We start from the raw sequence: 14,312 nt of genomic DNA, 5'->3' as shown, positions 1-14,312 counted from the left end.
ATGATCAGTATCGCCACTTTCAGTTGCCTTAGTCAGGGCTGTATCTTCTTCCCCAATGCCTAGTAACAAAGGAACCTGGAAAAGTGCTAATTTCCTCCTGCTAGTCTGATCTGCATGAGCAGCGACTGCAACATAAGAAATGCTTATGCACAATTTTAACTGAAAAATCCCAAAAAGTTAGCCATTGACATTTTTTAGTGTACTTTAATCCTATAAAACTTTGAACAAACCTTATCAAGTATGATATATCCTGATAACCACTTCATGCAGAATATGCCTAAAAAAGAATCAATCAACCAATCAAAACATGTAAGCTTTTTTAAGTTTCAAGCTCCATATTTCAAGTACGTTGCTATTTTATGCAATTTGATGAAATAACACTTACAAGACAGCCTTGTTCTTGTTGATGATCAAATTTTCAAAAATAAAAATAAAAACCCTCTCCTAACTGTTACTATTTCATCATGTGGAAGAAAGCCAATTGTAAACAGGTTACAACAACAAAGATATCATGTAATGTAACACAACATTGTTCTGCATGCATTTACACACTAAAACGACTAGCAGTATTTACATAATTCCCCCACCCCACCTCAGGCTTAGGCTTTGATTTGGTTTGGTTTGGCCAACAACAATGACAACTATACCCCTACTACTATTACTACTGCTACTACTAAAGGGGCATTATTTAATACAATAGGTTCCAAAAATATGAGAGAAATAAACAAAATCTTTTAACAAAGGAAAGGAGAGATGGGAAGAAATTATGTACACACATACCTCTATATCTTTCTCCATCCATGTCCATGGCTTGGCTCTCATCAAAGACTGAGACTGAGACTGACAGATCCTACTTTGAAATTTCAATCGAAAACAATATTGCAGCCTGTATTCATCTTCCTACTAACCGCCTGACAGAATGCAACTATGAACGTCATATGCAACCAAGATTAAGAATCACCACTCATATAATGAGATATGTTATACAACATTTCAATCACCATTTTACCCTTGCAATCTAACAAATAATATTCATCAATTTTAACGTGAAGAAAAAAGTAGAAAAACAAATAGGTAAAGAGTGTGTATCAAAATAGATTAAACCAGGTTTTTTGGTTTAATCTGTTATGTCATGCTGTATAGATTAAGTCAAATAAAGAACAACCATGTGTCTAGATTAAGCTCGGTCAGTCAAAAGAAATAGAAACAACCCCTTAATCTAGTAAAGCTATATTATATAAGTGTGTATTTCATTGACCTAATAATGCACACACAAGTAACACAACTTACCACAAAGTAGAAAACAAGGCTTTCTTACATATAAACATCCTTGTTACAAGAACACACACACACACACAGAGAAAGACAGCAAACACCTAGTCTGCATTGTTACAAGGGATGGGACTGGACAAGCTCTTTAGGTCTATTTTCCATGAGATAATGAGAAGGGCATTCATGTCATTTACACAGAGAGAGAAAATTTCCCAACTTGTTCTACCTTTTTGGTTGGGAGTGACAAAAAATTGCAATTTCTATCTCATTAGTCCAACCTGTGTCTATGCAATATTGCTATGTAGACCTCTCGTGGTGCTCGAATTCTTGATGGTGCTTTCATGACTCATAAACTATGCTTAACAAAAAGATAAGACCTTGTTATAAAAACTCTCAATCAATTGACATTGTGTTATGATAAAAAGATTATGACCCTCCACCTACGCAACAAATCAAACACTTCAGAGTCTAAAGACAGAACCTAAGAAAAAAAGGTCCTGCATTTTTCACTTTCTTAATAATATTGAGTCCGGTATATGAATGATGAAATCCCTATTTCGTATCAATAATAAACTTCAGATTCAAACAGGACAACTCACTTGTTATATATAATGACAATCAAACTATATCAAACACAAACAAATTAACCACTGCACATGTTAAATGAAAAAAGTAAAGCATATGACAGTAAGCAGTTAAAAAAATAGGAAAAACCTATCTGAGATTGAGAAAGAAAGGTTTGGTTCTGCTTCTTAGGTATTATTATAATGGATGAGTGGAGAGACATATATGATTCTGGTTATCCAAACATAATGGGCTCAATTTTTGGGTTGGACAAAAGAAAAGATTGCAAACTTTTTTGTCTGGTCTCAATGAACGTGAAAGTAGTACAAGTAAGCTAACTTCTGTTAATTATTATTTATTAGGTGAGGTCCAGTCTTGTCCCATCTATCACCTATTATGTAGTATCAAACACATCTTGAAATGAGAGAAGACTAACCAAAACAAAATCAAGACGATTATATGTACTTTCCATTTCTGAACCCAAATCCTCTATAACTTTCTCCTAAAATGGGAAATAAACAACTAAGCTTATATTTGGTGATCAAATAAAATATCTATCTATCTATCTATGTCAATTGTGAAGTGTGAAGAAGAATAAGATCATGATGTCCATGCATAAAGCAGATGTGCACCTGTGAAAGGAGTTCGTCATGTATGGTGAGCCCAACATATCCGATCGTTTCTACACTTGCACTTGGTTCATCTAACTCTTCATCTTGTTGTTTGTTGTACCATACATACACCAATTACATATTATCCATAAATACAGATTTATATATTTCAATTTTTATTATCATTAACACAATCTACTTTGAGCTTTTTTTTTCTTATTCATCTTTAGCATTGTACATTCAACTTCTTATTAGGACCTAAATGTTTTCCATTTGGATGAGATTGTGGTAAAAATTTTAAAATAAAAATTTCTAACACAAAGGAACGAAAGTAGGATGCTATAATAAAAATACATCATCATCCATGCTCGTTTTTTTGGTTAAAAAAACAATTTAAGAGGTTATAAACAACTGGTAAAGGTATGCTAGATCAACCCATTGGACCTGCTTTTTTAGGTATATCTATCAATAAAATATGAGTATAAAAAACAATTCATTTGGGGCTAGTAAACAAGACAAGACACTCTTTAAAATGATATATCTAAAGAAATTATAAAAGCAAAAGCTTACCTGATGAGAAGCATCTGTGTGTCTGATTCTAAAGAAATAAAATCATCATTATCTACAACAGCATATGATCCGGTTCTGGTCATGTCCTTATTCTGCTGCTGATGAGACTTTGGCATCCGCATTAATTCTTGGCGCATCCCACCAAAGTTTGAATTGCTTCCAGTCACAGTCACTACTTTCTTAGTATTTCCCATCTGATTGGTTAGTGGTTACATACCACACATAGAAAATAAGACTCATATCCATATTTACCAAAGTAATAAATTAAAAGATTTCTATTGTACCTGAATCGGAGCAGTAGTGGTCCACTTCCTTCGCTTTTCAAGCTCCACTTGTTTTATACCATACAAAGAAGGGTCTCTAGCAGCTACAAAAATATTCTTTTCCAGGTCATCCACCTTCCCTATCACACAAATTCATTTTCAGAACTCAAATTAAACAGATTTCATCTTTCTTAATTTGTCTTGTATTTCATATACATACCTGCCATTCAATGCTCTCGCAATTGGAAAGGATTTCCTTTGTCAGCCGGGATTGTTCCCCGCTGCCGCGTTCCCATTCATGAAAGTTGCCCTGGAGGCTATCAATCACAAAATAAATGATTATAAGATGATAAAAACATTAACATACTTTCCCTGTATCAGGAGGACCGTAGAGAACAACACCAGAGCACTTAGGTAGCCCAGATGAAACCAAATCTTTATGCAGAAGGGGGAGCTATAAATGCATTACCAATATGTCACAACTTATGCCAAAGCTTACAACAACCAACTGGAATTCAAGATTCCATTCCTATGTAGTATGTACCGGAACTGTATCAAGAATAGATTTTTTCACATCTTCCATCCCACCAACATCCTCCCACTTAACATTAAGGACCTACACACACACACAAACAACTCAAACTCGGTACCCTGTAGAATAGATGTAATGCCACCAACCATTTTTTATTTTACACACCTTGGGAGTCCCCAAAGCCGATGCATTCCTTTTCATTGACCGCTCCAAAGCTTTGAACATGAATTCTTTGTTGTCACCCAACTTCTCCAAGCTACTGCCATTAATAGGAATCAAACTTGAGCTAGCATCAGCAACTAAAGCCCTAATATCCCTTGGCATGAAACCAGATGTCTGTCCAACCATACCTTTTACAACATCCTCTATACAAGTCTACAAGGAGCATACATTATTCATTAGATTTTAAGATAAATATATGTATATAGTAAAATATTCTTATTCTTATTCTTACTTACATCTGGAACCAATTCAGGGATAAGGTGAAGTGACTGGGATAGCATTTCCACTCTCTGGTCTTCGGTCAAACCTCCCATTTTCATTTCATGGCTGAAACAACATCTAATTGTAGGTGGCAACTCTTCAGAGTTATCAGCAGCTGCAACTAGCAGCATAGGATGGGTTTTAATCGTGTTCATACGCTGCATAATGAGAGTAAAATAGTAAGCAAACAATGGATAATTGACATATTTTTATGGCAGAAATCATCATCTCAAAACATCAACCTCTGCTTCTTCTTCTTCATCTTCATAATTAACATCTTGTCTAAATGGATCGGTGAATTCCCTAATGACAGATGCAACTTCAGAATTCATACCAACTTGATCATTTTGTGAACCATCATTAGAGCTCAAATTGCTGAAAGCATCAAAATGGTGCAGTAGAAGAATAGTTGGTGCATATCTGCAATAACACAAACGCAGTCATACACATATTATCAGGAATTAATTATTACTATGAAACACATAACAAGAAAGTAGATCATTTCACATCATAATGGTTGTAAAGACCTACGAGCTGCACTGAAAGCTTCAACCAACATGGAAGAACCCTTCCTTTCTGAAGATCTAAGTAAATCATGACAACTATACTCAACCACATGCAGCCCAAGTTGAGAAGCAACATGCTTCACAACAGTCCTCTTCCCACACCCAGGTAAACCAAACAAAAGAACAGCAACCCTGAATTTTGATCAAAGTGCTGATGAGCATAAAGTTGGTGTGATAATAGAGGCCAGGGTCTTTACTGTGTCTTGATGTAAAGGACAGTAATGTTTTCTCTACGCGTCCCCAAAAAAACAAAGCCTATTTATTAAGAGCTCCAAGAGAAGCAACAATAAAACTTCACTTCAATGGAGAAGCCAACTTACAGAATCTTGAATCTCTTCTTTTACTGGATAGGTAAACTTTCACAAATCTCTGTATACAGAATCTTGACTCCGACCTCATCTATTTCTTTTCTTTCCCATTACTGGATAGATAAACTTTCACAAATCTCTTTATACAAGATATAAAAAAGTCAAATTAGACAAACCTTGAGCGTACTTCAAAATTTCTAAAGCAAGAATCAGTTACAACTAACAAAAAAACTTGAAATTGAAGAGTAGAAGTGTAGAAATAGAATAGTAATTGATGATGAAATTGAAGAGTAGAAGTGTACACTTCTACTCTTCAAATAAGCATTAATACACATCAACTGAAAGACGTCATCATTACTAGCAAAAGAACCTCCTTGAAACGAGTCACAAAAAACAGAGAACTATAAGAGCGTGAGGTGAGATTTTGTGAACGAGAAACCCTAGTTCATCGATTCTCTCACATGAGAATTTTGGGATGTTGTGGCAAATTGATCTGGTTCACGGTAGTAATACCCCAATGTGACTACCTTCTCAATGTATCCCTGCATCTCATTAGAACCCAATGCATTTCATTTGCCCTAGTTTATGCCTTTCTCAACTCACACCCAAATGGATAGAAGTTAGGAAATGCATTTCTTCATCTTCTTTGTCGGCTTTGGCAGTGAGGGTCGGAGGCGGTGGATGTGGATGAGGAATGCGGAGACAAAGACATGGATTGAAAGGAGATATAAGAGAATAAAATAGAGAGACAAGACGGGCGAGAAGAGAGTGGATTTTGTACTTTTCTGTTCCCCTCTTTCTCCCTACTTTCCTATTCTGATGATAAACTCTGAAATGTTCTCTATTTACTTAAGATCGTCGAAGAAGGGGAAGAAGTGAGCCTGAGGTTGTCGGCGGCGAATCGATTATAAAGAGCACATAATGTGTGACTGAGTGTTCAGATGTTCTTCAAAAAAACCCTAGAAATTAATAGCACAATAAGAAACACGCGTTTTAGTACAAATTATAAAGCGACATTTGCAGACGACACATAAATACTTATGAACTCACCAGCATTATTGCTCATACTCGCTTTCAAAATAACTTGTATTCTCAGGTCATAAATAGACAGGTACGACTACCAAGTTTTGTGAAGACGGAGCGGTCAAGACTCGTCTTTTATTTTGAATATTCATTTTGTAGAATTATACTATGAAAGAACTCACATGTAATTAAAATCATACTATTAATGCAATGGATGATGTTGTTGCTTGTTTACTACTTTGCATTGTTGTGATACATTACATGACGTCCTCCGCCCCATAACGTTTCCGCCGTTCTTGGTTTTGGGGTGTGACAGATTGGTATAAGAGCATTGTTTATAGTGAATTGAGTATATGAACCCATAAAAGATATACAAACTATAAATACAACAGGGATTAAAATACTCTGATAAAGGGTCTATACTTTTAATTAATAAAATACTTAATTAAGTATACATGCCTGCATTCATACTAAAATCAGTGTCACTAGGACAGAACAAAAGTATTACGATTGTTGGGCAGCACAAGTAGACTTAGAGACATATAGTCAAAACTGGGATGATATAGCTTGATCAACTATATTATCCGAGGGTTGACTAGCATGTGCCTAAGTCTGGTTATGAGTTGCAACAAGTCTAAAAACTTACCCACAATACCACAATGAGAACAATAGAACATAAACCTAAAATACTATAGGAGTATTTTGTGTATTACTATAAACTACTTATGTGTTAGATTCTCATACCCCAATTATCACATAGATAACATAGTTGGACCCCATTCCCACGACGACCCGTACTTCCCGAACAAAGGCAATGCTGGATGGTTTAGAGATGAACCAGAGAATGATCATCCAATCCCTTTTGAATGATCACCATGCTGAAGACCTTTCGGATGATGATACCTCCGATCTCGAGGATGAGAACCTACCCCTGGTAGCTCCCAATTCAAACCCTAACCCTCATCCAGCTCTTCATAGTCGGACGCCTCCTTGGGTAGAATGCCTGGAAGCATGGAGCGAAGAGCAAGATCAACCTATGTCGTTTAAAGGAGACCGAACAAGTTAAGGGGAGCCCAGCAGACAGAGTTCTACCAATCCTGATTCGTAAAGTTGCCCGAAACGAAATTCAAGGCAGGACGACTCTCCATTGTATCGAAGAAGTTAAATTCCAATGCAAGAATGCATACCATCCGCACCAATCATCTTGAAAACACTCGTGAGAGATCTGAGAGAGACCATGAGACCCTGCTGCAAGCATTAGCTGAAACACGAGCCGAAGTCATGGAGCTACGAGTACGCCAGAGAGTGTACGAAAGACACCTGCTTGATAATGGAACGTCAATTGGCTGAACTGAGAGTTCACCAGAGGGATGACCGCCACCAGTAAGAAATGTGTTATTTTCCTTCCTTGTTTAAACGAATCGTTTTCCTGTATATGTCCTATATAGCATTTTTCTATGTAACTATCTTGTACTATAAGTTAGGCCTTTATGCGGCCAAAACCTTTCTACTCCGGATATGATGTAAGACCTTCTTCAAGATCAATTTTCCCAAACTTATTACGTCATGAATATCGATATTGAAAGTCGGCTAACTTCGATGTCACTCTTTGTTCAAATACTTTCATCATACTTTTGTTTGTTATCTATCTGAAACTCATTCTAGTCAAGTTATTGAACTAGGGTAATTTAGCTCAGGGATCATTCCCAATTCTCTTTAAAAGGTTGAATCATGTTATTTACCAACCGATGGTACCCTGGTTTGAACTTCAAGCGTCTTGAGACCATTCTACAAACTTACTTTTACTCTGTACCAGGACTGCATCCTAGGGATGTTGGTCAAACCCTTGAGAACATACTTCTACTCTTTGCATGAACGATCGATATACATCAAGGTTCAACCATAATATCTCACGAACTTCTTTTCTTTCGTGTTACACAATCATGTCGCCAAAGAAAAGTAATCAACCCATCAGCCAAACACCAACTCTTCAGATTGATGCAGCTACCTTTCAAGTTGCAGTCTCAGCTGCCGTGATAGCTATTCTGACTCACCTTAACGCTAACAACACAAATATTAGCGGGATGGTTTTCAATAATTCCAATCCAAGTAACAACCAAGTACACCCACGAGTAACAAACTACCACGACACTCCGAACCCCAAACCAAAGATCAATAAACGAAAATTATGGGATAGAGTTAAAGGCAAATCACCTCGAGGGACAAACAAGAAACCATCACCGGTGGCAGCCTTCGCAGCCATGACATCTGCAACTCCTACCACCAACACTGCTAGTATCCCAGTTATCCCTAACCCAGCCAGACAGTATGCCGGAAATCTACCAAAGTGCAATAAGTGCAGCTTCCATCACCTAGGTAGTTGTCGTCTGTTGCACTGCTATAACTGAAACAAGAACGGACATACTACCCACTGATGCAGGACTCGGGTCCAACACATTACTTCAACCACCAATGTCGAAATTTCTCAGATATGTCATCTATGTGGTTTAATGGGACGCTTCAAGAGAGACTTCCCATCAGAGAAGAATGATGGTGGAACAGGAGGAGTTTGACCTCAGAATGGAAAAAGGCAACGAAGGACCCTACTAAAATATGGGTTCACTTTCGATCGTCAGTATTAAGTATGCTTTTAAACATGGTTAAAAACTAGTGCAACTCGAGATCCCTTCAGTTAAGGGACCCACCTGATGCGTATACTTGTCTTTTATAGTATACCTTGTTCGCAGCAGTATTCCTGTAGTAAATCTAAAGTACTATAACTCTGTTAAAAGATGCACTGTTGGGTTTTGTCTGTAACGCCTTTGTGATCAAGTCTAATGTCTTTATATCCAAGTGAGTCTGATATTATCATACAACTTGAGTCCATTCGATCCTCACATACCAGTTCGTGCGTACATCTCATTCTCTGTAAACGTCTTTCTAGCAAAGCCATCATTTCTGAACTCCGAAGTACTCAGGCGTAGAGTACCTCATGTTTTCTCCGAAGAAACCTCAACAAGCCTCCCCAAGGTACCACCCGTACAGTACGTCAAGTTCAAACCAAGGACCCTTACGGTTGATCTATCGCTGAAGAGTGTATACACGAGGATGGTATATAATCAAGGTTTTATAGGTCTAGAATTGGTGATTCTGCTTTAACTTCTTTTCCTTGTTTGGATGTGAACTTAGAGAAGAATCATGTATTCGACTACCTTTTCAATCTTAATTATATACGACTCGTATACCCGTGACTACGATTGACGAACCAGGTATGAGTTCTATTATGAACTTCAGGACGGAGACTGCCCAAGACTACGAGTAATCGTGCTTCCTTGAGAATAAACTTAGAAGTACCTATATTTTCTTCCTTAATTCATGAGTAATCATACTTTCTTTTAGATCTTCACGACATCTAACCCACCCTAAGAATTTTGACGTCATAAACATTATGATTTGGTTAAGTCTATGTTGAACCGACATCATGTGCTTTGATAGAGCAGCTCGTCCTAACCTCCTTAAACAACGAAACTCTAGTTATTTGCTGCAACGAATCAAGTACGAACCTTCTCATTATTTCGCGTATGCAAGCTCAGAAGTGCTTGCGAAAGGAATGGCATACATTCCTTACACACATCGTCGATACGAGACAAGAAGTGAAAGACATTCAAAACATTGCAGAAGTACGCAACTTTTCCACCACAGCGCCAAGTTGAGTTTCAGAATCGACTTACTTCCAAGAACTACCCCGGTAGCCAAATCGCCTTATCGTCTAGCTCCAGTTGAGATGCATAGCCTTTTCAGTCAGCTTAACAAAATTTTCAAGAAGGGATTCATTAGGCCAAGCTTCTCACCATGGGAAGCATCGTTCTAGTTCGTGAAAAGGAAAGACGGATTGTTTCATCAATGACATCCTTACCTACTCCAAAAGTAAGGAGGAGCAGAGTCAACACCTCCAAGGAGTATTATATTCACAGACACGAGAACATGAAACACACATCTGACCAGGAAGAGTTATCACCCCAGTGAAGGCAAACAAAAGAAACAAAGTCGTTCCCCGATAGTGAAAGGTTCGCCGGAAGGCCATGCGAGGACCTGAATTCACTTGGGAACGCGAGGATCAAATGAAACTTCTATCTATAGTGTGGTATCAATTCTACTTAAAATTTAATTTCGGGACGAAATTCCCTCTAACGGGGGGATGATGTGACAACCCGACATTTCGAGACAATATAATGTAACACCAGTCAAATTTAGGACAAAATTTAACTTTCCTAAAATCTTATTTGGGTTAAATAAAGTGGTAGGAATCGTATCAAGGTTTTTCGTACATATAAAGAACACTAAAATCTGAGTTATAACGAAGAAGTTATGACCAATCTAAGATTCGCGGCAAAAACCGGCAACGCTGATAGATGTAAAACACAAAGTTTCGATACAATAATTTTTAGCCTTAGGTATCTAAACGAAAGTCGTAGATTACGTTAAACCGTGATCATGCATAAAAAGAACGCCCAAAACGGACTTCGTATGAAGAAGTTACAAATTTTATAAGTTTCGTAACAGCGATAGACAGCTAAAAACTCGAAATAAAGATCGAGCGATTTTTAGCCGACACAACTTAAACGAGAGTTGAAGGTCTCGACAATAGTAGCTCAATGGTAAAAAGACAAACAAAAACGGACGTCGGATAAAGAAGTTATAGATTTTTAACGGAATTCTCGTGTCCCTACCTATTAAATAAAATATAATTAAAAATAAAGTCAAAATTAGCCGACGAAGTCTAAATGAAAGTTGTAGAGTATTTTCTCACCTTCGCGTGGATATAAAAAACATCAAAAACGGAGCCCGTATGCGAAAGTTATGGATTTTACAAGTTCAAGGCACACACACTAAGACGATTTACGCCCATCGTACTCGGGTGCTAGGCCTCGGTTCATCCACGTCGCTCCGGGTCCCATCCAATGCTCCGTACGAGGATGCGGTAAGCGCTGACGTCACGTACGCCCAGCGTAACCGAAGTATGCCCAACGTAACGAGTACGCCCAGCGTACTCCGAAATTACGCCCAGCGTAATCCCTCTTTCAGCACCCTATAAATATCATACGAGGCTGTCCGGATTTATTTTCTTCCTTACCCATTTCTTTCACCTTGGAACCCCTCTAAAGCCCCTCTAAACCATCCGAAAGTCCCGGTACACCCCTAGTACACGACGCAAGGTCCGAAGCCCCGAGATTCCCGAGAATCTCGCCACTTTGCGGTCGAAGCGCCACCCGAGAAAAAGCTCGTTTTCTTCGAATCGTCACACTTTCCAGGTGAGTTCATACCCCTATAAACTACACCTTTCAAATGTGTTGTCAATGCTTTTTATACACTTTTAGGGGGGGGGGGGGGAATACAAGTAAACACACGGTTATTATCGTGTATAACCTAAAGCTTCACTATATACTCTTTTTTTATCAAGTAAATCATATGTGATTCATAACTACTATATGGAAACTTTCGTACGCAAAATATATCACGATAACATCTTGTCTTTTGAAATTAAATATGTTGTTATATATATACGAATCAAACACTTTATTTATACTTTACATAACAAATGAGCATTTCACTAGGGTTTACTATACAAACGAAACAAACTTTTGGAAAAACTATAATAGGTATAGTTTACGACAAACATTTTTACATGTTAAAAACTCTTTATTAAACTGTCTTACATAATTTATGTTTCCTTTCAAACGCTGTTAGAATCATGTTTCAAACAAAGCTCTTCTTATACTTAAAATTGTTCTTATCAAACAAACTGCTTTCAAATCATTTTATAAACTGACATCAAGTCATCATTTCTTATTTATTAAACTTTTCAAAGGTTTTACAAAACTTCTTTTATATTTTTATATTGTCAAATGCATGCCTATATATGTATAGTTATATAAGTAATGTTTAAAGGACCTAGGACGGCTAGCTCGCTTTATTTCCTTTTCCTCGTTAGGATGTGGCCTTAGGGCATCGGTTATTCGTCCGAATGTCGTCTAAATATTAGTTATATATATCATGTAGACATATATAGACATAAAAGTTTCCATTAGTTGGTTCAGTACCTTTGAGTAGCAAAGGCATACTTCGGTTATACACGTACAATACTAGTAACTATAATAGGTATAGTTAGGAGATACTACTTATCACTCCAAGTACAAGGAATCACACAAGAGTTAGTTTATTAATGAGTCTATACTAATACATTACATACTATATGAAGAGATACGATTACATACAATTACAAGGCATGCAATTTCAAGACATACAATTACAAGAAATACGATTACATAAGATAGTTTACTAGATATTCATGAAATTTTACATACTACAAGTACTATATCAGGGAAATACTTTCATATACAAAAACAAAATGGACTTTCATACGTAAATCTACTTAATACTAAGAATTGTGAGACATTTCAGCTTCACGTACTTTCGAGTATGCAATTAAAGTCCTGTATTATATACCATAATCTCTTGTAGGGAGAGCGTGATACTTGTGTATAGATCTATACGGGATTGACAATCCCGCACCTAAACTGTTAGCTACAGTTAGACCGGCAGGTCTGGGGTGACAAATTTCATAACATTCCAACGCCTGAAGAACGTTGATATAGGCAGTCTGGGTCATTAGCATGGTTATAAAACTCATATGGAGTATTAAAAACACGTTGATTTACGGGGTTATCAAATACCTTAGCGATTTTATACATACACAAATCTACTATTTTAAGCATGAAAAACACCATTGAAGTTCATTTTTGGGACTTTTAAACAGCCACCCACTTATGGGCAAATATTGGATTGCTAAAAGCAAACATTCAAAATAGTCGGGTCTTGGTAGAAAGCTACTTTTTATACTAGTAGAAAATATGAGATTTTATAGGGTTTTCAAACGTTTACAACTACTTACAAACAGGTTCATTGGTACAAACTTTCCTTCAAATATTTACAGTTCCTTCTTTACAGTTTTACAAATCAAAGTCACATAAATACTTATGAACTCACCAGCATTATTGTTGATACTCGCTTTCAAAATAACTTGTATTCTCAGGTCACAAATAGACAGGTAAGACTACCAGGTTTTGTGAAGACGAAGCGGTCAATACTTGTCTTTTATTTTGAATATTCATTTTGTAGAATTATACTATGAAAGAACTCACATGTAATTAAAATTATACTATTAATGCAATGGATGATGTTGTTGCTTGTTTACTACTTTGCATTGTTGTGATACATTAAATGATGTCCTCCGCCCCAGAACGTTTCCGCCGTTCTTTGTTTTGGGGTGTGACATTGGCTCAGCCTCGTAATCGCTTTCTTTAAACTCGGGTTCAGTCTCGTATTCGGTATCTTTTGGATTTGGATGTTGTTCAAAGCTTTCTATTTTACTCTCTTCCTTCCTTTGACTACTAGACACCCCCATTTTCTTTCCTTTCTTCTTTCCAAAAACCGATTTAATGTCCTTGAAAGCTGACTTCTTCGATGGGTTCGCTTCTCCTACATTTTTATCCGTCTTTTTGTGAATGGCCGACTCTGGATCTTCAAACGGTGGTACCAAAGGTGTGTTTGAGCCTCTGGTCTTGTACTACTGCAAATAAACAAAAAAAAAACAGAAAAAAAATACCTACTGACTGGCCACCATGACGTGGTAAAGATCACCACCTCGTGTTGCATAGAAAACTAAATAGAAAAGAAAAACGAAGAAAAATGAAAAACTACGGAACTCACATCGTGACTTTAAAACTGAAACAAAAACTAGGTAGAAAATTATATTTTTGCAGGTTTTACCCCACAAAAAGGATCAATTAACCTAAAGCAAATAAATCAAAAAAAATCAAATAAGTCGTTCCCCGGCAACGGCGCCAAAAACTTGATGCGTCTAAAACAACTACACCTAAATTTTACCGCCTAATCTACTAGCTATTCAACACAGGGCAGTGAACCCCTTCGCAAATAGTATAGCACAAAAGTCGGGTATCGAACACAAGGAACAGTTTTAATTAATTAATCTACTCACTATTAAATTAACCAAAACTTTTAGCAAAGTTAATTGGTTAATATCTAATTTTGCAAGTTTA

General features: G+C 37.0%; 1 protein-coding gene across 1 annotated transcript; it reads right to left on the bottom strand.

Moving 5' to 3' along the window:
- Nucleotides 1-2,230: 2,230 nt before the first annotated feature.
- Nucleotides 2,231-13,908, bottom strand: LOC145098978 (syntaxin-61-like). The gene is made up of 9 exons (XM_079036569.1): nt 13,867-13,908; nt 13,527-13,819; nt 8,407-8,531; nt 5,174-5,204; nt 3,501-3,597; nt 3,302-3,415; nt 3,018-3,211; nt 2,469-2,559; nt 2,231-2,338 (listed from the first exon to the last, which is right to left on the bottom strand). The coding sequence occupies exons 1-9, from the start codon at nt 13,906-13,908 to the stop codon at nt 2,231-2,233; spliced, it is 1,095 nt and encodes a 364-aa protein (XP_078892695.1).
- Between the last annotated feature and the right edge of the window lie 404 nt (nt 13,909-14,312).

The sequence above is a fragment of the Lactuca serriola genome, chromosome 4, assembly GCF_051521515.1.
Source record: "Lactuca serriola cultivar US96UC23 chromosome 4, Lser_US96UC23_V15, whole genome shotgun sequence".
In the NCBI taxonomy this organism is placed as follows: domain Eukaryota; kingdom Viridiplantae; phylum Streptophyta; class Magnoliopsida; order Asterales; family Asteraceae; genus Lactuca; species Lactuca serriola.
This window is presented reverse-complemented; position numbering and strand designations above follow the sequence as displayed.